The sequence below is a fragment of the Phocoena phocoena genome, chromosome 3 (assembly GCF_963924675.1).
Source record: "Phocoena phocoena chromosome 3, mPhoPho1.1, whole genome shotgun sequence".
In the NCBI taxonomy this organism is placed as follows: domain Eukaryota; kingdom Metazoa; phylum Chordata; class Mammalia; order Artiodactyla; family Phocoenidae; genus Phocoena; species Phocoena phocoena.
In genome coordinates, this window is record NC_089221.1 from 62,110,998 (window position 1) to 62,136,883 (window position 25,886).

Sequence of the window (25,886 nt, forward strand, 5' to 3'; positions counted from 1 at the left end):
CAAAAAAAGAAAATTACACACCAATATCACTGATGAATATAGATGCAAAAATCCTCAACAAAATACTAGCAAACAGAATCCAACAACACATTAAAAGGATCATACACCATGATCAAGTGGGATTTATCCCAGGGATGCAAGGATTCTTCAATACACACAAATCAATCAATGTGATACACCATATTAACAAATGGAAGAATAAAAACCATACAACCATCTCAAGACATGTAGAAAAAGCTTTTGACAAAATTCAACAGTTTTATGACAAAAACTCTCCAGAAAGTGGGCATAGAGGGAACCTACCTCAACATAATAAAGGACATATACGACAAACCCACAGCAAACATCATTCTCAATGGTGAAAAACTGAAAGCATTTCCTCTAAGATCAGGAACAAGACAAGGATGTCCACTCTCACCACTATTATTCAACAGAGTTTTGGAAGTCCTAGCCACAACAATCAAAGAAGAAAAAGAAATAAAAGGAATACAAATTGGAAAAGAAGAAGTAAAACTGTCACTGTTTGGAGATGATATAATACTATATATAGATAGTCCTAAAGATGTCACCAGAAAATTATTAGAGCTAATCAATGAATTTGGTAAAGTTGCAGGATACAAAATTAATGCACAGAAATCTCTTGCATTCCTATACACTAAGAACGAAAGATCAGAAAGAGAAATTAAGGAAACAATCCCATTCACCATTGCAACAAAAAGAATACCTAGGAATAAACCTACCTAAGGAGGTAAAAGCCCTGTACTCAGAAAACTATAAGACACTGATGAAAGAAATCAAAGATGACAGAAACAGATGGAGAGAAATACCATGTTCTTGGATTGGAAGAATCAGTATTGTGAAAATGACTATACTACCCAAAGCAATCTATAGGTTCAATGCAATCCCTATCAAACTACCAATGGCATTTTTTACAGAGCTAGAAGAAAAAATCCAAAAATTTGTATGGAGACACAAAAGACCCCGAATAGCCAAAGCAATCTTGAGGGCAAAAAATGGAGCTGGAGGAATCAGACTCCCTGACTTCGGACTATACTGCAAAGCTATAATAATCAAGACAATATGGTACTGGCACAAAAACAAAAATATAGATCAGTGGAACAGGATAGAGAGCCCAGAGATAAACCCACACACCTATGGTCACCTAATCTATGACAAAGGAGGCAAAAATATAGAATGCAGAAAAGACAGCCTCTTCAATAAGTGGTGCTGGGGAAACTGGACAGCTACATGTAGAAGAATGAAATTAGAACACTCCCTAACACCATACACAAAAATAAACTCAAAATGGATTAGAGACCTAAATGTAAGACCACACACTATAAAACTCTTAGAGGAAAACACAGGCAGAACACTCTTTGACATAAATCACAGCAACATCTTTTTTGACCCACCTCCTAAAGTAACGAAAATTAAAACAAAAATAAAGAAATGGGACCTAATGAAACTTAAAAGCTTTTGCACAGCTAAGGAAACCATAAACAAGACGAAAAGACAACCCTTAGAATGGGAGAAAATATCTGCAAACGAAGCAACTGACAAAGGATTAATCTCCAAAATATGCAAGCAGCTCATGCATCTCAATATCAAAAAAACAAACAACCCAATCCAAAAATGTGCAGAAGACCTAAATAGACATTTCTCCAAAGAAGGTATACAGATTTCCAACAAACACATGAAAGGATGCTCAACATCATTAATTATTAGAGAAATGCAAATCAAAACTACAATGAGATATCACCTCATGCCAGTCAGAATGGCAATCATCAAAAAATCTACAAAGAATAAATGCTGGAGAGGATGTGGAGAAAAGGAAACCCTATTGCAGTGTTGGTGGGAATGTAAACTGATACAGCCACTACGGAAAACAGCATGAAGTTTCCTTAAAAAACTAAAAACAATACTACCATATGACCCAACAATCCCACTACTGGGCATATACCCAGAGAAAACCATAATTCAAAAAAACACATGCATGCCAATGTTCATAGCAGCACTATTTACAATAGCCAGGACATAGAAGCAACCTAAATGTCCATCAACAGAGGAATAGATAAAGAAGATGTGGTACATATATATAATGGAATATTACTCAGCCATAAAAAGGAATGAAATGGGGTCATTTGTAGAGACGTGGATGGACCTAGAGAGTGAGTCAGTAAGTCAGAAAGAGTAAAGCAATTATTGTATAATAACGCATATATGTGGAATCTAGAAAAATGGTATAGATGATCTTATATTCAAAGCAGAAATAGAGACACAGACGTAGAGAACAAATGTACGGATACCAAGGGGGAAAGGGGTGGGGTGGGAGGAATTGGGAGACTGGGATTGACACATATACGTTACTGATGGGAACATACTGTATAGCACAGAGAACTCTACCTAATGCACTGTGGTAAGCTAAATGGGAGGGAAGTCCAAAAGGGAGGGGATAATAACTGTATGTGTATGGCTGATTCATTTTGTTGTGCACTGAAGGCTAACACAACATTGTAAAGCAACCATACTCCAATAAAAATTACTTTAAAAATGCAAAAATTAAAAAAATATTAAAAAACAATAAAAATTCTACCAGGATGTGGCCTTTTTGCTAGTTGTTCATATTCACTCTGGCCTTTGATGGATCCTTTCAATCTGAAGGTGTGTACATTTCTTTTGCTTGGGAAAATTTTCTCCTATAATTTATTTAATTATTTCTTTTCTCTGTTGTCTCTTTTCTTTCCTTCTAGATCTTCTATTAGATGAATTGATTCTTTTATTTTTAAAGAGGAAGCATCATTTTAAAAAAAATTAATTAATTAATTTCTGGCTGCATTGAGTCTTTGTTGTTACATGCGGGCTTTCTCTAGTTGTGGTGAGCAGGGGCTACTCTTCATTAAGGTACGTGGGCTTCTCATTGCGGTGGCTTCTCTTGTTGTGGAGCATGGGCTCTAGGCACAGGAGCTTCAGTAGTTGTGGCACACAGGCTAAGTAGTTGTGGCTTGCGGGCTCTGGAGCGCAGGCTCAGTAGTTGTGGTGCACGGGCTTAGTTGCTCTGCGGCATGTGGGATCCTCCGGTCCAGGGATTGAACCCGTGTCCCCTGCATTGGCAGGCGGATTATTAACCATTGCGCCACCAGGAAAGTCCCAGATGAACTGATTCTTTTAACTTTTTTTTTCATATTTTCCATCTTTGTCTTTTTGTCTTCTATTCTAGTTGATTTCATTGACTCCTTCTTATGGAACACTAAATCAGGCTTCAGTTGTGTCCAGTCTATCATCCACCTACTGAGTCCTTTTGGCTTTTTATGTTTTTAGATCTCCAAGAATATATTTTAAATTGTCTAATTACTCCTTCTCAAATAAGCAGTATATTCTTTTTTTGTTTTTGTTTTATGGATTTAATAGCTTTAATAGGATAGTAAGCACAGCAGCAAAGATCACTTGTGAATATTTACTATAGACCGTGTATCTTTCTAACTTTTTTTTTTTTTGCGGTACGCGGGCCTCTCACTGTTGTGGCCTCTCCTGTTGTGAAATGCAGGCTCCGGACGCAGTCTCAGCTGCCATGGCTCACGGGCCTAGCCGCTCCGCGGCATGTGGGATCTTCCCGGACCGGGGCACGAACCCGTGTCCCCTGCATCGGCAGGCGGACTCCCAACCACTCTGCCACCAGGGAAGCCCAGCAGTAAATTCTTGCTTTACAGATACAGTTCTCTCGAATCAGATATTAGTTGTAATTTTTAAAGATATCTCTTTTCTTTCTCAAATTGCTCTCTTCACAATTGCTAAGTCTTTGTAAGTCATTTTGAGCTTTCCCTTTCAAATTGAGGCTTTCCCTCAAAAGTCTGGTCATCCTAAGCTGTCTGTTTATATTTATAATGAAGGACCAGGTTAATTAACAAACAAAGCAAGTTCTGATGCATATTAGCTATAAGATTTTGGGCAAGTTTTCTTCCTGTGCCTTAGTTTACTCACCTCTAAAATGGAATAATATAATACTCACCTCATAGGCATGTTTTGAGAATTAAGTAAACTAACACACACAATGCAGTGTTTAGAACAGTGCCTAGCACACAGCTACTGCTCGATACATGTTAGTAAGTGTTATTTCTATGGGTCTCCTCTCCCCTGGTGGGCTGGCTGGAGTTTTCTTAAGTGGGTGAGACATGACTGGTTATGGTCATGAAGTTGGGAGGCAGGTAGGCAATGGCCTTATCTCTTCACCAACAGATGTAAGATTGGCTTTACCCTAGTGGTAGGCGACTTGAGAATATCATTCTCTTGGGTAGAACTGCATTTCATCTCATCTCTGACCATCCGGCCTCCTTCCTATAAACTCAACGCCCGCTGTTCTCTTAGGGCACATCCTCACCAAAAGTCCTTCCCAGGCAAGTAGTTGTTCACTTTCTTTACAGGGTAATTTTTAGGTCTCTGATTAAATGTGTATGCTGCCTGCTGCTAGGGGCAAGGTTGGGGAAGTGCAGGTTGGAAGTCATTCTTTAATTCCCTAATACTGTCTTACCCTAACTTTTCTTTTTGCTAGTTCACTTTGTTTGATATTCTGCCAGACTTGTTCTTACCATTATAGTAGTTTTCTCCCATGAGTGTTTTGCTCTGTGGTTTTTATTTTCTCTGTTATTGTTTATCTGCTCCCATTTGCTTTCTAACTGGCAATAATTGTTCATAATTTCTGGTCAGCTAATAGCACTCTTTCTCTTTTTAGTGTTCATTTTCTATTAAAGAATGTATTTTCTTTTTTTTTTTTTAAGAATGTATTTTCTGTCTTTTTAATGGATTTCGGGCAAAAAGAGGGGCGGATGTTAGTGCTCAGTCCTCTAACTTGAGCCAAGCCATATAATTTTTCATACTAGTTAATACATTAATATCTGCTAATCACAAGGATGAGACCTGTTTATGTACTGCACCTACTTTTAGAGAGATACATTTATGTATATTATACATATTTTCAATCTCAATAAATTTAATCAAGGACTTAATCTGATGACCATTTAAAATGCAAAGCAAAAAAAGAGACATTAATACTTATCAAGTGTCCATATAACTACACTGTCACATATAATAGCTTTATCTATCTATATACGCATCATATAACAATAATAATACAGAGAATTAATCTAGAAGCTAAAGTAGGATCATTTTACTCTGGTTCCTTTTCTTTTAATAAATAGAAGTGTACCTGAAAGGCTCACAGTCCATGTTCTCAGCATTTCTGAAGGCTTCCTATCAAATATGCTTTTATTACCCATCATTTTATGTATTGATTTGTATAATGTATTTTGAGGAAAAAATTCAATATCGGCCATTCTTGCTTTTTTTTCCTTTTTATTGAACTACCAAAACTAATACAGCTCATCACTAAGGAAAAAGTGCTATTTACTATGCAAAAGGCACAGTCAGTGACTGGCATCTAAGACCAATTGATCAACCCATTACCACTACCTCCCTACCCCCACTAGCACTACTATGAATCTATTGATTTAAACACCGTCGATCGGTTTCCATTTTCTGATTTGGGGCAGGTCAATTAAGAAAGTGAGTAATTGTGATTACACTGCTTCAGGATCAATTACAGTTGATGCAAGACAAAGTGTTCTTTTTGGAACACACATAAAAATAATTTTTGATTTAGTGTGCATATGTGCTTAATAAAAATCTAAAATATATAACTAATTTATACCTTCACAACAGAAAAATATACTAGTGTAAATGCTTATAATAGCTAAGGCTATTTTCTATCTAAAATAAATTCATCATTTTCCTAAAATTAGTTTAAGAGAAACTGAGAAAAAACTGCTTATATACACTTCCCAACATAAGATAAAAATCAAACATTACCTAAATATTTATCCCTAAAGGGACTTAGTTAATTGTGAAAGACAAGATGCAAATCTTGTGTAATGGACTAAAGAGAAAATCTTTGTAATGAAAAAACCTTTTTTAAAACCCTTCACTGCATAGAAATATAAAAGGTTTTTTATACAAATTGAAAAGAAAGAAGATTTTTTTTAGTTCTTAATCTTGCCCTAACTTAGTGCATAAGCTTTGTCATTGGGCTCACATTGTCGAAATCATTAAAATGAATATACCTCTGGTGTTGGAGGTAAATCTATTTAGAATGATGTTACTCATAGTCTTGTGCTCAGTAATATCGATCTGTGTTGTTTGTCTAATAGAAAAATAATAAACAATTACTAGGCAATGTGGGGAAAAGTAATCAGTTTTTATATATCACTAATATAGTAGACCTCCCAAAACATAAAGGTGATGATCTGCATAAAATCAATGTGTTATGCTACATTGCTTATATTCATCATTGCAGGTTCTCAGCAATAAATGGTATAATATTAGGCCTGAATTACTGGTAAACTGAAAAGGTATGTGAAAAAGAAAGGTTCACTATATTCAACTTATACACTTATTTAAAAGTGACTATTTCCTAAACCTGGAGATTTTTATCATAAAAAATTCTGTTAGAAGCTAGCTAAAATTTAGATAAATAAAATGCCTCAATTCTTTTCAGAATAAGAACAACTTCAAATCAAAATAACACATCATATCTTAGATCAGAAAAATACAAAAGAAATGAGTTCAAAGATAATTCTTAAAGATGCATGAATATAGCTTTGCATTAGTTTGCTAATAGTTTCTGGATTTCATCAGAAATGTACAAAACATTATATAAAACAATAACAATGATAAAACACAATTCTAGAAAAGCTCTTTTGAATAGTATTCACCTATGAAACCTTTGCCAACTGATAAATGTTCTCTTTTGAATTTTATCAAAAGCAGTTTGTAAATTAAAGTAAAAATCTATGAAAAATCTATGAGTTTTTGGTACTGACAGAATCAATAATTCTCCACTTAAGAGGCTCGAGATAACATATAAAATGTTTCAAAAGATATCTTCTCTGGGCTAGCCAACAATATTATTAAAATTTTTAATTTCTCCTGAGTTTTCCTCATGAATTTTATCATAAATTTTCCACAAGCACAGAGATAAGCAAAAAAAAAAAAAAAAATTTAGCAGTAGTTTCTTACTTTAGCCAACAAACTGTGAAGTTCAACCACATATGGTAGACTGTAATGGCTATCTGTGTAACAAATACTAAAAACATATATTGCACATAATTTGTCCATGGCAGTCTAAACATTACCAAAGAAAAGCATGTTTGTGTAAATGTTTTGTCTCTCAAAGAAAAAGCTGCTGAAAGCTTTGATTTTAATCTGCTATTGTTTATAGTAATATGAAATATAGATGAACAATTGAACTTACCACAACTGGAAACTGGCAGTCTGAGTGGAATCACAAAAGTCAATACCCATTGAAACAGTAATGGATCCCTCAGGCTCAAGAGATTCTAGGAAATAAGATAATTTAGACATGGAAACACAGAGGATGTGTAAAAGACTAAACATTAAAATCTTATGTAATGTTTGTAGTTTGGTTAAAACAGTCAAATTTAATGATGGCTTGTAAGAATAATTTCAAACTAAGAGTATTAAAGCAAATTATAAAGTAATTTCACTTGAAGCCTCTTTTTCACAACTTAATTCTGTCCATACTTCAATGAACACATTATATCTATTTGTTTCAGAAATACACCTCATCCTGAGAAATTTCATGTTTTACAATATTGTCTTTACAGGCATTGAAGGTGAGAAGGAAATAAATGTTTTCCTGTTTGGAACAACTGTAACAGACTCTGGGTGCTTTTAAGAGATTGTGTACTTGAAACTATGGAATATTTACTCTAGATATAAAAAGTAAATTTTCAACAATGTTCTAAATTTCCACTGGGGGAAAAATCCAAAATTTAAAACATGCAAATTAAAGCAAAACTGGAAGAAGAAATTAATTTGTTGTCCTCAGATATTAACCAAGACAACTGGCATTATAGGAACCCCAAACAATAAGTCTAACTGCATTAGTCAAAAAATTACTGGAAGAAAATTTAGTAGCAGATTAGATTATCTTGAAAAAAAAAATAATAAAGTGACATTTCATAGATTTGTAATTTCTGAAGCTTCATCTATCAACTAATCAAGTGTGGGAAACAACTGTTTCAATATACAATACTGGTGTTTTTTCAGTTGATAATGATAAAACTCAAGATAAACAATAACACCATTTTATTCTGCTTATGATTCCAGAGTCAAAGTGTAATGCTGTACATTAGAATAATGAGGGATCTTAAACATATACCTATTAAGTATAAATATTTATGTATATTTATTATGTTTAAATAGAAACCATTCACTTTTGATTTCTACTTTGCTTAAAGTCTCTAGTATAACTGCAGTTGTATTGCATAGTAGCTTTATATTTAGTTTTATCTCTTCTGCATATATATTATTAGATGTAGTTATATTTTAGCAAGCACATACTAATCCAGTAGACTGTGATTATTCTAGGCTGTTGATAGGTATAACTTGCCATTTAATGCTAACCATTACAGAAATGACGGTACAGATAGGACAAAAGAACAATTCAATAAGCTTAAGATATTAAGTATTTTTATATCTCAAAGGCTCAGTGAAGATTAGGCATTATAAGAAGGTATTTGTTTGATGCTGATTTTTAAAGTGTTATTGGTTTGCTTGCTTATTAGTTGGTTTGCTGATTCCAGTTTGAATTTAATTTGTTTATAAACCTAACATTTACCAGGATGGCATGTTAAGTACCAGAAGACTTGCTACCTAATCTTTGGCAAACAAGCTTTATTGTAAATTACCATAATAATAGTTTTCTTGCATTTCTCCTAAAGCTACACCTTATCAGTTCATAGTTTTGTCAGTCACATTGCTCAAAACTATTCTTCAGTGAATCTTTGATGTTTTCTTCTGTGCCACAGATATACTGGGGTTTGGTCTTATTTGCAGCTGACAGCACATTGGTAGTAAATGCTGTCATCTCCAAAGCATGATGGCATTCGGAACTTAGATCTCTCTACATCACGTATCCCCATATTTTATTTGACAAAGTGACAGTTCTCAAGATGCCTTGATGATGGCACTGTCTGACACAGTTTCATAACTTCCTCAGTCTTAAGATAATGAACTGTGAGCTTAGTGCCATACTAATTCTGAAGGATAGTTCATGATCAATGGTATGTTTTATTATATGAATGCTTCAAGAGCAAAGTGATCAGCATAAAATTATTCATATAATAGATTTTTATATTTGAAGCTTACTACATTGGAAAAGTTTATTCAATCGGGTGTCTGTAGTTGAATACTGCTTCTGGATCATTGCAATATACATGAGAGGGTTATGCAGAAATGGCTGAAAAACACTGGCTCTATTACACTGCACCATTAATAATGAAAAATTAAATCACACAAGATGCCATCTACTTTGATGTGACAGTTGTACAGTAACTAGTGAAATCTTGGCTGAACTCAAACTTGTCAATTGTTAACATAAAATCACTGAATATAGTGCAGAGACCCTAAGGCTACTCTTTGACTGAGTGAGTGAGTGAGTGAATGAGTGAGTGAGTGAGTGTGTGTGTGTGTGTGTGTGTGTGTTTTAAACCTCTTGTGTACATGTGCCTGATCTCTTTGGGAAAAAATGGCACTTTATTCCTAATATTCTTGCAAGGAATCCAGTCTCATGCAAAATCCTGACAGAAGTCATCTCATATTATAGAGAAAAAAGAGAACAGATTGGTGACAAATAAGAAAGCCGCCAGACTCCTTAACATATGCATATGTACTTATTAAATAAAACAAATATCTTACTTCCCTTATTTCACAAAAAATGAAAATGCAGTATTTGTTCTTTGTTGCATTCCTATGATTTTTTTTGGACTAATTAAGATATTTCATACTCTGAACTCTACTGTTACCTATTGACGAAAGAGACTAAGTGGTATTACATACAAATTACTGCATGGGAAAGAATTCTTTATCTTGAGGGTATTCAATAAATGGCAACAGAACAAACTAAACACTACAAAAACTTTGCCAAAGGAAAGAAAGCCTATTACTAGTACTGAGGCAATGGCATATATTCATATTTTATTTTGGTGTTAAGGCCATATTATGAAATTTATTATACTTATTTCTTCTATTCTACATAGGCCAACAAAAGGTCAACTCATCAACTCATTATGCCAGCTCAAAGAAATGATAACACTGTTCTACTGTTTTAACCTTTGGATAACATTTTCAACCTGCAGACAATGCATATATCAGCTGCATGACACTTTTTAAACTCAATTAATTTTTTAACTAGGTAAAAAAAGCTGGATTTCAAGCAGTAAAAAAGAATACAAATTGGGATATTCTTTAATTCCTTAGCAATATATTAACTTCATAAAATAATTCAATAAAAATCAGGCACTGTAGTCTTTAAATAGTGTGTCTTAATTACCAAATTATTTTTCAAAGAGGGTATTACATGGGTTCTGAAATCAACTTACTTTAACTCTACTTCTCTCTACTTTGGTTGCTTATAAAAGTCTACCATATTTCATCTACTAGGAATTTTTTTTTTCTTTGTGGAAAAATGTAACACAAAGAATGACTTCTTTACTGAATGACTCATGAAAATGATAGGAGAGAATTCGACAATGTGAAAGAGCTCACTCAGGCAAAGAGGGAGAAAAAACAGAATAGCTGTGTGATAGACAATAATGAATACAGGCAGAGTTACCCGGTCAAAAGGCTTTTGCTCACCTGAAGTATTATAAAAAGGAACTACCTGGAGCCTTTTGATGGTAATATTTCAAGGATTCAGTGACAGAAACCTTATATTACTTTTAATTAAGATTTTGCCTGAAGCTTCTCCCAACTAAACTGTAGGACTGCCTCCACTTACACAAAACAAAAAGAGAGATAGACATTCTAATTATTATACTATTTTAAACTCAAAGTTAGCCATACAATTGTTACACTTAATTTTTAAAAGGTGCATTTTTTGTAAAACACTTAAAAAATGGAAGGGGATGACAGATGGAGAGACAGTAGGATCTAGTGGGCACTGAGGTCGCCTGGAAAGCACGTGCTACGTGGTAGGGGCAGCGGCTTGGCATCAGCTGGTTGTGCTGCATGCAGGTGGGAATAAAGCACCTGTACCGCCATAATCTTGTGCGTTATCCATGAACAGTGAGATTTCTTGGTTTTTCCTTTAATGTAAAAAAAAAATACTGATTTTTAAATGGTGGCAACAGATTAAAAAAACATGATGTGTAAAAATACCAGTAACATACTGTGGGCTATTCTACCCTCTATGTATGGAAAGGAAGACAAACAGAATAGTACATACCCTCTCAGTCTTTGCTCCCTTCACTTTCCAATCTATGGAATATGAAGGGAAACAGGGAAGGAGAGATATGGAAGGTACAATACCCAAAAGGCAGACTAAAATCATGCAGGAAGTGAAGCTGACCAGAAAGAGAGGTGGGGGAAGGTGATACAGATAGGAAAAATGGGAGGAAATTGTGATTCTCCAGACACAGTCTTTCATTAGTACTGGTATTACCACTGCTGGCACCTAATTCACTAAGGGCAAAGACATGTATTTATCTTACAAGATAAATTTGGTTTAAAAAGGAAAAACTTATATACACTGAGTTTGCTAATAGTCAATAAAATAATATGTATTCTATTTTAAAATGAACACATTTAATTATCAAATGCAGTTAAAGTTTTAAATGAGAATTACTATTTACCTATTGGATTAAAAACATGCATTTGCATGCCCACAGGAAGTTTCTTTTCCCCTATGTGGATATTTTCTACCTTCCAATCAGTGGTATTATTCAATGTTATTTGCACAGAGACCATATTATCACCAAAAACGCAAGGCTGTCTTGGAAAGAAATAATGGGCAGCTAGTCCTTTTCCACTCATCCGATGAAGCAGCACATGAGTTTTCACTGGTACAAAGACAGGAGTACTGACCTATTGCACAATGGAAAAAAGAAAAAAAAAAAAAAAGAATTAGTGAATATAGTTATTAATTCTTAAAAATATATAAAAATTCATAACACTTAACTCCTGTTTTCCCTAAAGTATTAATCACAATAATAGACATTAGTAGGATATCACACACATAGATATGAAGTCAGAAATTATATAAAAATGTAAAGTAAATGCCTTCGAAACAGTATTAAAATTCTTCTGTACTCTGCAGGCATATATTAAAATATTTTGACAATCTATATCTAAAAAGAAGAGAATAATCTTAGTTATATAAATATATTCAATTTTTTTAGATTTTATAAATGTTTTTGTTTTCTTCTTAAGTACACTATATTTGGACATTTTGCCAATTTTCTTATTAGTTTTTATAATTTGTCATTTGATTTTCTTGGGCTTTCAAACTATAAGATATTATAATCTGTCTATAACGAACATCTTATACTTTCATTTCCAATCCTGACTGCTTTAACTTTTTTCACCCTGAATTTCTTTCACTGTAAACTGAAGACTATGACCTCCTTTTTAAGGTGGTTCTTCCTTTGCTTTAATGATTAAAAAGATCTTCCCTACCTCAAGATCAGATAACTATTCACTTACATTTTCTTCTGGAGCTTTCATGGTTCTAATTTTTTAATTCATGAGGAACTGATTTAGGTATATTTACTCTATATTTAATTATTTTTCTCCAAATACTTAACAAATCATCTGTACATGATTTAATGATTAGCTCTTCCTCAATGATCTATAAATGCAGACATTCTAATTATTTAGTTGGAGACGTTTTTGAACCTTGATGGAGCTGTTAAACCAGTACCACACTGTTTTATTTCTTATAGCCCTACAATGTGATTCAACTGTTTGGCAAAACAAAGCGTTGCTTATTCCTCCACCCACCCCCGCCGATATTTTCTTGTCTAATCATCTGTTTATGCTTCCACTGAACCTTAGACTCTTAGTTAAATTCAACTGTGAGTGGAATCAGAGGCAGCATATTAAGTGAAGAAACACAGTCCTTTCTAACATCATATGGTGGCTATCTTTCCATTCAAAGTCAAAGTATTGCATGTGGCTTGACCTGACATGGGTAAGCTTTAAAAAAAAAAAAAAATCAATTTGTGATTAAACAGGCCTAATCAAGATTTTTTCCTAACAAGTGTACTCTCCCAAACTAGGTTTTCTATTATAATTGTGAGAGTACATATTAACCTGTTCAACATGCTCACTATGCCACTGACATCTGATGACTTAAAAAATATATATAATAATTTAAAACTCATCAACAAAAATCCAAGAGTTAAACATCATATACACAGAATGATAAAGTTGGAGAGAGGCAAGTGTAGAGCACCATGAGAAAAGCAGAACAAAAGCAGGAGTCTGGATTACAGGCAGCCAGGAATTAGCACTCTAGATATAAGGTTCTTTGAAGGTATGCCTTAAGTCATTTAAGAGCTATCAGCTTGTCTTAGTTGGTTAACTGATTCTCTCAATCTAACCCTGGGACACGTGGTCCAAATATTTGATTTTTTTCTACTTTGTCTCAAAATACTGCACCTTTATTATAATAGTTAAAACAATGCTAAGGAATGTGCAAAGGAAGAAGAACAGTGTAATTCTCTCCACACATTCTTTCCACACTCAACCAAGTTCAAGAAGCACTTTAACTTCTAAAAAAGGTCCTCCTTAACAATCTTCAAAGCTTATCTATGATAGTGCAAAGTTTTCTTTCACAATAAATACCTCATAAATGGCACTCTGGGGTAATAATATACACTTTTTTAACTACAGAAAGGGGCTGACTGAAAATGTTTGATTGCTTTTTTTAACCTATTTTCTAAGTTCATACAAGTCATATTTAGCGAACCTCCTCCACTATCTAAACTACATAGGTGATGTTTTGTTCAATAAAACCAGTAGGTTTCATAACTACTTCATTAATTTCCATATGTAATACAATTAATCCTGACAAGAGAGCAAGATTTTAGTTCAACATTTTGTACATCAGATTACTTACTTATATTCCAGAAACATATACATGATCTGTGGCTGCTTATATTCTAAGATGCTAAATGTCATGAATGGCTTTTCTTACTTCACAATTTATAAATAACAATTATTTTATTAAATGTTAAAAAAAAAACAGGTAAAAAGTAAATTAATTAGTGAATGACCTAGACTGGGGCTGTGAAAATGAGGGTTTAAGAAAGGAGGTAGATACTTAAGTTTGAACAAAACAAATCATCTTGGGTAGGAGACAGCAAACTACAGCCCACAAGCCAAATACCACCTGCTGCTTGTTTTATAAAGTTTTATTGGAACACAGCCATTCTGTTCTTTGACATATTGTGGGTGGTTGCTTTTTGGCTCTACAATGAAAGAGATGAGTAGTTGCAATGCCTAACATATTTACTATCTGGACCCTTTACAGAAAAAGGTGGCTGACCCCTGATCTAAGGGCATACATGTTACATTCTTCCTTCTCCCCTCCCCTTCTCTTGTTGTCCTGAGGAACAGTTCTCCATAGATCTCTCACAGTTCTGTACATCTTCTAAGCAAAGGTATTAACAACTTTGTTCCTGAAAATCTTTTCAAGGATGTACAGCAGACAGTCTTTGGAAATGGGTTAAGTGCCTCCCTCTGGGGCAAAGGTTGGACAGGTTTGCCAACAGACCCTTATGAAAGGTTGGGATCTTCTATGCTAAGGATCCTCTCCTCTAAAGCAACCCACTGCATATGCAGTCATTACCTAGCCTTCATTGCTTCACCCTGTGAAAATTGAGGCTCAGAGAAGTGGCAAGAATGATGTTACCCTGGCTTCTGCTATTGCTGTGAGTAATAAACTGTCCTTTGTCTTTGACACAGGAGTCTGGTGTCTTCTACCAGTACCCATGAAATTGTCTCAGGCTAACTTGTTAGCCTGAAAGTGAGGTAACATCTCATACCCTGCACAGTTTTTTGATACCTACTTTTCTGTTTTTTTGGTCATCTGACAATTCCCAGATCCGCTTACTCCAAAGAGCTAAATTAACATTGAGTAGGAGTATCATGTACAGCTGTGCAGTGGTAACTGACTGAGAGGTGGATAAGATCTAAAAACCTAGCTTACATTCAAGGATGCCTTTATGGAATGTGCACAATGGCACCACCTGGGTTAGCATGCTTTGCTAATGAGAAGTGTTATTGACAAAGAAGCTACTTTTTTTTTTTTTTCACTTTCCTTTATTAAAGTTGATGTTATGACCTGGCTAATTGTTTCTATGAGGTTCTGATGTATCATGATGTGTTCTGATGGCTGACAACAAAGTATCAAGTAAGTTTTATGAAAGACACTGAGGAATCAAGAGTTCAGTGTTTCAGGGTAGCTTTTATCTGGTTCAAGACTAAGTGCTGGTGTTTTGAAGGAGCTTTCTCCCCAGTGTTCTACCCTGTAGTGGTTATATATGGGATTGTCTGCTCAACACATCTACCATCTTCTAGGAATGTTGCCACATTCAGTTCTTGATGGAGCTGGCATGTTCTTATGCCACCTCATGATCTGACCACATTAACTGGTTCAGGAATGGGCACCTGGCCCAATGAGTTCCTTTCCTAGGATTTTTTGGATTTGGGACTTAGGAAGTTGAGCCAGTCTCTCTCAAGTGGCTAAAATTCTGAGATTTAAAACTGTAATGTCTGTGGCCACATTTCCTGCCATATTGCTCAGTAAGAAATAAACAAAGAACAGGTGAGAGACAGAGTCCTGCTGGTATCTTTGGTTTGGATGGTTCTTGAAGCTGACATACTCCTACCCTTCCTGAAGCTTGGTTTTCTGCAAAATACTCTAGCATTCCTTCCTGAAACTTCCCTTTTTTTTTTTCCTTAAGCTAGTTCAAATTCGGTTTCTATCATTTAACTCCCCCAACTCAACTACTAATCACAATTAGTCAGATTTCAGGACACTAACTGGGAGACTGGGGAATAAACTCATAACGGGATAAGGCACTTTCTTGCTCCTTTTCCTAAAGCCCTGGTAGATATGTTATGGTGAGACTCAGGCATGGCATCTCATTAGGTTGAACCATATGAATCTACCAACTCTGTACATCAAAGACTTGAATTCCAGCAAAGGAAATAAAAGCAAAAATAAACAAATGGGACCTAATTAAACTTAAAAGCTTTTGCACAACAAAGGAAACTGTCAACAAAACGAAAAGACAATCTACTGTACAGGAGAAAATATTTGCAAATGATATGATCGATAAGGGGTTAATATCCAAAATATATAAACAGCTCATACAACTCAACATCAAAAAAACAAACAACCCAATTAAAAACTGGGCAGAAGAACTGAATAGACATATCTCCAAAGAAGACATACAGATGGCTAACAGGCACATGGAAAGATGCTCAACATCATTAATTATCAGAGAAATGCTGATTAAAACCAAAATGAGATATCACCTCACAACTGTCAGAATGGCTATCTTCAAAAAGAACACAAATAACAAATACTGGCGAAGGATGTAGAGAAAAGGGAACCCTCCTACACTGTTGGTGGGAATGTAAATTGGTGAAAAACTGTATGGAGGTTTCTCAAACAACTAAAAATAGAACTACCATATGACCCAGCAATTCCACTCCTGGGTACATATCCAAAAAAAACGAAAACACTAATTTGAAAAAAATACATGCACTTCAATGTTCATAGCAACATTATTTACAATAGCCAAAATACAGAAGCAACCTAAGTGTCAATCAACAGATGAATGGATAAAGATGACGTGATATATATATGTACAATGGCATACTACTCAGCCATAAAAAGAACAAAAATTTTGCCGTTTGCAACAACATGGATGGACTTGGAAGGTATTATGCTAACTGAAATAAGTCAAACAAAGAAAGACAAATACTGTATGATATCACTTGTATATGGAATCTAAAAAATAAAATACACTAGTGAATACAACAAAAGGAGCAGACTCACAGATATAGAGAACAAACTAGTGGTGACCAGTGGTGAGAGGGAAGGGGGAGGGGAAAGATGGGAGTAGGGGATTAAAAGGTACAAACTACTATGTATAAAATAAATAAGCTACAACGATATATTACATAACACAGGGAATACAGCCAATATTTTATAATAACTATAAATGGAGTATAACCTTTAAAAATATGATTCATTATGTTGTTCATCCAAAACTTACATAATATTGTACATCAACTATACCTCAACAAATAAAGAGAAGGAAAAAAAAAGTGGAATTAGCAATTCTTATGGTTCAACTTGCTTTGGTTCAAGGCTACTTAGTCCTACCTTCATTAAGAAAGAGGAATCTTATTTATTATGTTTATTATCTGTCTCTCCCTTTATTCCCCACTTTTATGTTCAATTTACAAAACATAATTTTACCCATTTTCAGAACTCAAAGCATAATTTTTCTACTTTAAATGATTATAGAGATTTGCAGATAATATACCACTAGTGTTGGTCATAACTATACTTTAGTTGATGCTGAGTGCTCAATTATAACACTGTTCCTAAAAATACTACAGTCTTTCAAGGAGCTTACTGTGATAAGTGGAGATTATCGATATTAATACTTGTTGGTTTTGGGATGTGACTTGACTAGAAATTTTCTACTGTATATAATTGGACACAAATGAAAAATACCATATTTCTTAATAATTAGAAGGACTTCTATGATCCAAACACTATTTCTTATAGTATCTAGTTCAGGTAAAAGCATTATTTCCCATTAAATATTAAAACTTGTATAAATAGGATAGTATGAAAGACAATATTTGAAAACAATGGTTTTGATTTAATTATTTAACTACTAATGTTCAAAGAATTAAAATTTTAGCTGCATTATAAGCAAATGATATGGGCTATCCTCACAATTCCTGAGGAGGTAATTAGTTCACTAAATATAATAACTCTAAAATAAAAAGCCTTCTTCTAGAGTTAACAGAACAAAAAGCATCAAGTTAACAGTGAGAGAATCCTCTACAAATCTTTACACAGCATATGTTTAAATAATAAAAGTCATCTGTGTACCTTTAGATGGTTTATGAAAATAACCAATCAATTTTGCAGACACAACATTATTTCTAAAGGGAATCTATGTGACTCATGATGCCTGTAGATACACAGAGACAAACCACACATATTTTATCAGTTTATTACAGTAAGCAAATAAGCGTGGAATGAGAGTGCACATAACTGTCTACTTAGCGCTTACTGAAACATTTATAAGAGCTGTTATCTCCCTAATAACAGACAGACAGCGTGCAATTTTAGAGAGGAGAAAAGCTTCATATTTTTTAACACTTCACTAAAAAGTAACCGAAGAGTGTAAAATGAAAAATACTCTGTGCAGTTAGCTGGTAATGGACCATATTATCAACTCAAGTTAGATTTATAGGATACAAACTAGTCACTAATAGTTATTTTATGACATAGCATGTCTGCTTTTTTTGAGATTATTAAGATTAAAGTTGTAAAACTTCTTTTGAACATAGCTGTTCAAAATGACTGAATTATAAAATTTAAATGAGAACTGAAAATAAAACATGGATTATCAAATGCCTAAAAATAAACCTTGTTCAACATCTGCATTACTATTTCAGAGATGACACTTCCATGTAAAGCTTTATGAAAACAATATCTTCTAGTCTTTTTTGCTTTAATCCACATTCAGACACTTAATCATTTTTAAGTATTATCAATCTATTCTGTTTTTGGACTCCAAAAATACGAAGATCTGCAGTATATAAACTGCTCTCTTTGTACCTAGTTTTGTTTGGCTTATTTTACAGCAGTATCTATTTAGATATATGATTTATAAAAAATGACCAGACTGTAAACAGAGATACAGTTTCATCTTTAAAATTAGCACTTTTTAAACCAGTGTAAATCTCAACTGGTAAGAACTGTAATGCAGAAAGCTACAGTATTGTCTTATTCACCCAGGAAACTGTAGAAAGTGAGCCTATTTTATCTTTAATCTACAGTATTGGGTCTAGTACCTAGTACAGGATTTAAAAAAGCAAAGGGAAAATTTGCTTAACTGTTAGCTAGAACTATAAACATAACATTCAAAGAAGTATATTTCATTTTTCTATCGAATATTACTTTAAATAAATGGTTTATACTTCTAAAGATAACTTCCTCCTTATATATGTATATTTAGGTATTCTAGAAAGTAACTGTGTCCCTTGCTCCTATTTTATTTTAGTCATCAGTATATACAACGAAAAACGTGAGACTTTTCACCTCTTATTTTGGTAATAAATAAAAATGTACTTATAGAAAGATCTGAGTAATTATCAACAAACATTTAATGAGAACCTTACTTCACACATGGTATTAAGCAGGCTACAGCAAACTTGGCCTATGGATCAAACCCAGTCCACTGCCTGTTTTTGTATAGTCTGTGAGCTAAGAATGGTTGTTACATTGTTAAATGGTTGAAAAAAATAAAAAGAAAACTAACATTTTTGTGACACTAAAATTATAAGACATTCTAATTCCATGTCCACAAACACAGTTTCATTGGAACGCAGCCACATTCATCCATTTCTGCACGACCTCTGGCTGTGTTACCACAATGGCAGAGGTGAGTGGCTGTGCTCTGCAAAGCTAAAAATATTTACTATCTGGCCCTTTACAAAATGTTTGCTGACCCCCATAGAGGATGTATTCAATTTCCATTGGTGTTGAGATGAGGAGGAAATTACTTTATAATAATACCCTATCCTTTCCCCTCCCCAAAGGTAAACCTATAAGTCTCACTGTCGACATACTACTTTTTATAAATCTGAAATCCAGAGTGATGTGTATATACTTTATTTACCACTTTCATAGAAAAATAGTTCCAGAACTCTGGATGTAGATACGTTATACTATTCTTAGATATGTTCTACTATTTTTTTTCATATTTCCTTTCTGACTTTTGGTTTAAGGGTGCTAATAAAAACAAAACAATCTGGTTTCCAAAGTGTTTAGCAGAAAGGTTCCAATAATTGGTTACAATAAATTTCGTCAGAACCGGAACAGTTTATATAAGCACAAACAATTATGTGTTGTGTTATTTGATAGATGTGATAATCATTTGATCTTTAGTTCTACTGCTTTCTCACTGACAATATCAATATCATATACAAAAGAAAATGTTAGTGTTCCCTTCCTTTGGAACCAAGCTCAGAACCTTGGCATTATCTTTAACATTCTTATTTCCCTCCAACAATTACTTGAGAAGTTTGATGTCTCTTGTATTCATTTTCTTCTTTTCTGTTGTCTACCACCAGCTTAGTTCAAGTCATCAATGACACTTAAAACATTAAAACATTTTTTAAAATTTTAAATTGCAAAAGAAGTGCATGCTTATTGAAAACAATTTCAAACAGTATGGAAATACAAGTAAAATCCCCTCAGATTTAACCATAATTAACAATTTGGTGTCCCTCCCTATCTTTTGCTCCCCTTTTATTTCTGCTTGCCCATTCAAATTGGCCTCCCTGTCTCTAGATTCTTTCCACTCCAAACCGTACCACAGGCTCTTGTACAAATAGTTCTCTTAAAAGTGTACCTCCCTTATACGCTCAGTGAGGAGGGGTAGAAAGTGCTGAGCTTTGAAGCCAGACAGATGAGCTGAACCTCTGGCTCTGCAACTTACTAATCCTATGACACTGAAAAAGTTACTCATGCTTTAGAGACCTCAATTTTCACATCTGTGAAGTGGGGAAACTACGACCTATCTTTTAGGGTTGTTGTAAATCTAGGCTAAATATAAAAAAATCTAGAGGAGTGAAGGGCCTGAAGATGTTAACGTGACAGGCACAAGTACAGGAGTGAGACATGATTTCAGAGTATGTGGTTGAAATTCAGTACAGGTCAAAGTTATTGGTACTGAACAGATCAAGAGGCTGTGAGGTTACATATTGCACAGGTTGAAAATGTGTACAGTGAGATGTCCCAGGATGATGGTGGGCTGACGAGATTATGTGGAAGATGCCAAGATCTTCACTGAATGTGGGTAAATGATTAAGAGATCCCAAGATGAGAATGACAAGGAAAGGAAAAGGGTATAGGAAGATGGAATGGGCCTCATATGAGGAAGGAACATGAAGATGAAAAGGGAATGGCCTAGATGAAACATCTGGGAGCTTCATACAAACCATCTTGCTGGTAATAATGATTTCATCAAAGAATTCTAGAGAATTGTGAGTGAGGTCATGATGAGAATATTTGTTATGGGACAGCAAGATCCAAAGGGAGATTCTCAGAGGAAAGCCAGGCTACATAATAGTACTATATAAAAGTACGTGAGGGGATTGGTAGTTGTTCCACACATTTCACAATGGGGCCACAGCATCTAAAAACCAGCCATGCTGCTTGCACTTAAATGAATTGTAACTTAGGAGACAGAGGGATATGGATCTCATCTAGATGAAGTTCTAGAGGAAGAAAAAGAAGTATGTCTTAGTTGACGTACAAATTGGAAAGGCAGTTTTATTACTGCTACTTTAATTTTAAATAACAGGGCTCTCCAGGGATGCTTTCTTTGAATCTGACAAAGAAGGAAAGGATCCTTTCTACATCACAGATGTCAGTTAGACAAACCATACATTGCTGTGGAATTCCTGACATAGGGCAAGTTTGGGGAAATGGGTCCTCTGAGACTACAGAGCTAGCGTGCACACTCGCTTACACGCTCTCTCACACCCACACACACGTATATTTATACATACACATATATATATATTTTTTTCTTTTCCTGATCTGTGCATAAATATTTTAAATTCTTCAGTGAGGAGGTAGGGATGGGTAGAACACCTTGATTTACTACACAGGAACCTCTGAGTCTTTGGAGTCCACGTCTTTGGCAGCAAAACCTCTGATGACCGGGCTTTATTTTCAGTAGAGTCACCTGACTAGGAATTTTTCTGGATCAATACCTAGGATTGGGGCCTAGGTGCTTGTACTCTTGCACTGGTCCATGTGTTCTCAGGCTATCCCTATATTTGGCATATGAAACATCTTTCTTCAGAAGCAAGAAAGGCTATGGCTTCCCTCTTGTCAGGTAGAGTTAGTGCTGGCAGTGGTAAGTAAGAAAACATTAAATTTTAAGTTAGAAGACCTTCAAGTTATTGATGAGAAGAAAATTATTTAACTTCTTTGAGCATGAATTCGTAAAATAAAGAGTAAAACTACTTAATTTGTAGGATCGTTTTTATAAGGATTCAGTGAGATACTTCATATGAAAGTGTTTTGTAGATGAAAGTACTCTTCTTTAATTGTCATTAAAGACAATGTTTATTGGCATAAGGGAAAAACACTGGCAGAACTAAGATCAGAATTGAACATTTTTAAGTGTCATTTCTGTCAAGTAATAATCTACAATTTCTTTTCCAATAAACACAAAGTATTCCTCATGATAAAGGAAAATAAAGGTCAGTCACGCAAGCTAGTGGGGAGATTGTTTCCTCTTTTTCAGAGAACTACAGGAAGTGGGAAGAACCAGAATTTATTACTTCTTTCCAAAGATTAATGATAACCGAGGAAACCTTTTTGAATATGACCTTAATTATGAATCAGTAGCCTTAGTCACCAGAATAACCTTCAAAAGAAAATCAATAAAATGAGATCAGATTTTTAAATTATCAGTTATTTAATAAACTAGATATCTAAAAGTGGATTTCAAGTGAGAATTTCATAAGCACACATCATTTCTGATGTGATGAGGAATCTCAAGATAAGTCTGAATGTCCTAACATCATAGGAAGACTACTACGCTTTGAGGCATTTTATACTTCTTTACTTCATCAGGATTACAGTATTAAAAAACTCCTACCATCTACACATCTACCTGCAGTACTGAAATTATAGAATCCCACTTTTATACTAATTATAAGGAATTAACTCTTACTGTTTGGACGTGTTGAAAAGAGCAATGAAGAATATCACTAAAAAAAATGTAACAAAGGTAACCAGAGGCAGCTGGATGGGGCACTAGATCAAATGTCAGGAGCCCTGGGTTATGGTTTCAACTCAGTCATATATTAGTAGTGAGAACTTAGCTAAATCACAGCCTCACTTAGCTTCTGTTTTTCTCCTCTGTAAAATGGGGCTAATTATACACATCCTGTCTGCTTCACTGAGTTGTTTTGAGGACAAAATGAGACTGTATATGTGAAACTGATTTTTAAACTGTTCAATAAAAGGCATTATCGGGATTATTAGTAAATTGAGTTTCCTGTCAACATTAAAACATCAATCTGTCAGATAACATAAGGTCCTGAGGTTAAAAGTACATACCAAAAAGCTGAATCACCATTGGAGAAGGGCATTTAAAACAATACTGCTGTATTTATTGATAGTACCATCCAAAGGCCTTTAAAACAGTAATCCCTTCCCCCATGTCCTTTTTTTTTCTTTTCCTCTCTGTTAGTTGTGGGTGAAGAGGACTGTTCTCTAAAAGGTTTCTAAATGATGTTGATGTTAAAAAATATAGTATCACCATTTAACAGCCTTTTAAAGAGCAGTCCCTAGCATGCTCTTTGTTAACAACTGAGGGAGGAAGGGACTATTTTTTCAAAGGCTTTTAGAGGATGTTGTTAAAAGAATATATAGTGACATCATTTAAAAGCCTTTTAAATAATAGTTTTCCTTCCTTCCCAATTGTAATGTCCTTGGCTTTCATTTATTTTGTACTATAAGCTGAAAATGGACATGCCAACATATTATTGGTTATGGCAGGCATTTGTTAGATAGAGAAGGATGCATTGCTTTAAAAAATGTTGATGTCCAGAAATAAATCCAGCTCTTCAAGAACATAGTACCAGTTCTATACAGGATGCTGGCCACCCACCTTTTCATTGAGTTGTGGTACCTTTTGCTAGTTTTCTCTAAGAGTTTACTGAAGACGATGCCACGCAAACAGGAAAGGAGTCATTACAAGGTTTCCTGTGAGATAAATGTAATCCTACCACCCATTGCTACTTGAGTTAACTCTCCATCCAACTTATGGCAAAATATAACTCTAACTCCTATTCTGTTGTTTCGTTAAATTATTTCTGTCCACTATTCCTCTGATTTTAGACTCTACTCCACTAGGGGACAGCAGTGGATACTTAGGGTTCCTCTCCTTCTTTAGCTCTCAGGGAGAGGAAAAATTAAGTCAACCATTTGGTTCAAAGCACAAAGTCTGATAGCTAGTAAGCTTTGAGATAGGTTAGCTTAGATCATCTTTCACGTAACACACCAAAGAAAAAAGAATTAGCTCCAGGGGTATAATCATAAAATAGGAAACAATTTTTCATTTCTTCTTATGCTGGGTCTTTTCAGAAAAGTGTTATTTCATTTTAAGGACAGGAATTCCTAGATCTACAACAGTTTGATGAAAAAAATAAACATTTAAAAATTCTAAAAGCACAGCCCTCCAAACACACTGTACTTTTCTTTTTGAATTTAATTTACTTTTTTATACAGCAGGCTCTTATTAGTTATCCATTTTACACATATTAGTGTATATATGTCAATCCCAATCTCCCAATTCATCACACCACAACCGGCCCCCTGCCACTTTCCCCACTTGGTGTCCCTACGTTTGTTCTCTACATCTGTGTCTCTATTTCTGCCCTGCAAACCAGTTCATCTGTACCATTTTTCTAGGTTCCACAAATATCAGTTAATATGCGTTATTTGTTTTTCTCTTTCTGACTTACTTCACTCTGTATGACAGTCTCTAGATCCATCCACATCTCTAGAAATGACCCCATTTAGTTCCTTTTAATGGCTGGGTAATATTCCATTGTATATATATATATCACATCTTCTTTATCCATTTCTCTGTCAATGGGCATTTAGGTTGCTTCCGTGACCTGGCTATTGTAAACAGTGCTGCAATGAACACTGGGGTGCATGTGTCTTTTTGAATTATGGTTTTCTCTGGGTACATGCCCAGTAGTGGGACTGTTGAGTCATATAGTAGTTCTATTTCGAGTTTTTTAAGGAACCTCCATACTGTTCTCCATAGTGGCTGTATCAATGTACATTCCCACCAACAGTGCAAGAGAGTTTCCTTTTCTCCACACCCTCTCCAGCATTTGTTGTTTGTAGATTTTCTGATGATGCCCATTCTAACTGGTGTGAGGTGATACCTCATTGTAGTTTTGATTTGCATTTCTCTAATAATTAGTGATATTGAGCAGCTTTTCATGTGCTCCTTGGCCATCTGTGTGTCTTCTTTGGAGAAATGTCTATTTAGGTCTTCTGCCCATTTTTGGATTGGGTTGTTTGTTTTTTTAATATTGAGCTGTATGAGCTGTTTATATATTTTGGAGATTAATCCTTTGTCCATTGATTAGTTTGCAAATATTTTCTCCCTTTCTGAGGGTTGTCTGTTCATCTTGTTTGTAGTTTCCTTTGCTTTGCAAAACCTTTTAAGTTTCATTAGGTCCCATTTGTTTATTTTTGTTTTTATTTCCATTACTCTAGGAGGTGGATCAAAAAAGATCTTGCTGTGACTTATGTCAAAGAGTGTTCTTCCTATGTTTTCCTCTAAGAGTTTTATAGTGTGTGGTCTTACATTTAGGTCTCTAATCCATTTTGAGTTTATTTTTGTGTATGGTGTTAGGGAGTGATCTAATTTCATTCTTTTATATGTAGGTGTCCAGTTTTCCCAGCACCACTTATTGAAGAAACTGTCTCTTCTCTATTGTATATCCTTGCCTCCTTTGTCATAGATTAGTTGACCATAGGTGTGTGGGTTTATCTCTGGGCTTTCTATCCTGTTCCATTGATCTATCTTTCTGTTTTTGTGCCAGAACCATATTGTCTTGATTACTGTAGCTTTGTAGTATAGTCTGAAGTCAGGGAGTCTGATTCCTCCAGCTCCATTTTTTTCCCTCAAGAATGCTTTGGTTACTTGGGGTCTTTTGTGTCT

General features: G+C 34.7%; 1 protein-coding gene across 1 annotated transcript in view; it reads right to left on the bottom strand.

Annotated features, from left to right (window-relative positions):
• The window catches only part of AP3B1 (adaptor related protein complex 3 subunit beta 1), a 276,812-nt gene that overhangs the window by 27,488 nt on the left and 223,438 nt on the right, over positions 1 to 25,886 (bottom strand). The window contains exons 23-24 of the mRNA XM_065875497.1: positions 11,703 to 11,934; positions 7,301 to 7,385 (exon numbers count right to left, since the gene is read on the bottom strand). Coding sequence (XP_065731569.1) covers positions 7,301 to 7,385; positions 11,703 to 11,934 — 317 coding nt within the window. The remainder of the gene's footprint in view (positions 1 to 7,300; positions 7,386 to 11,702; positions 11,935 to 25,886) is intronic.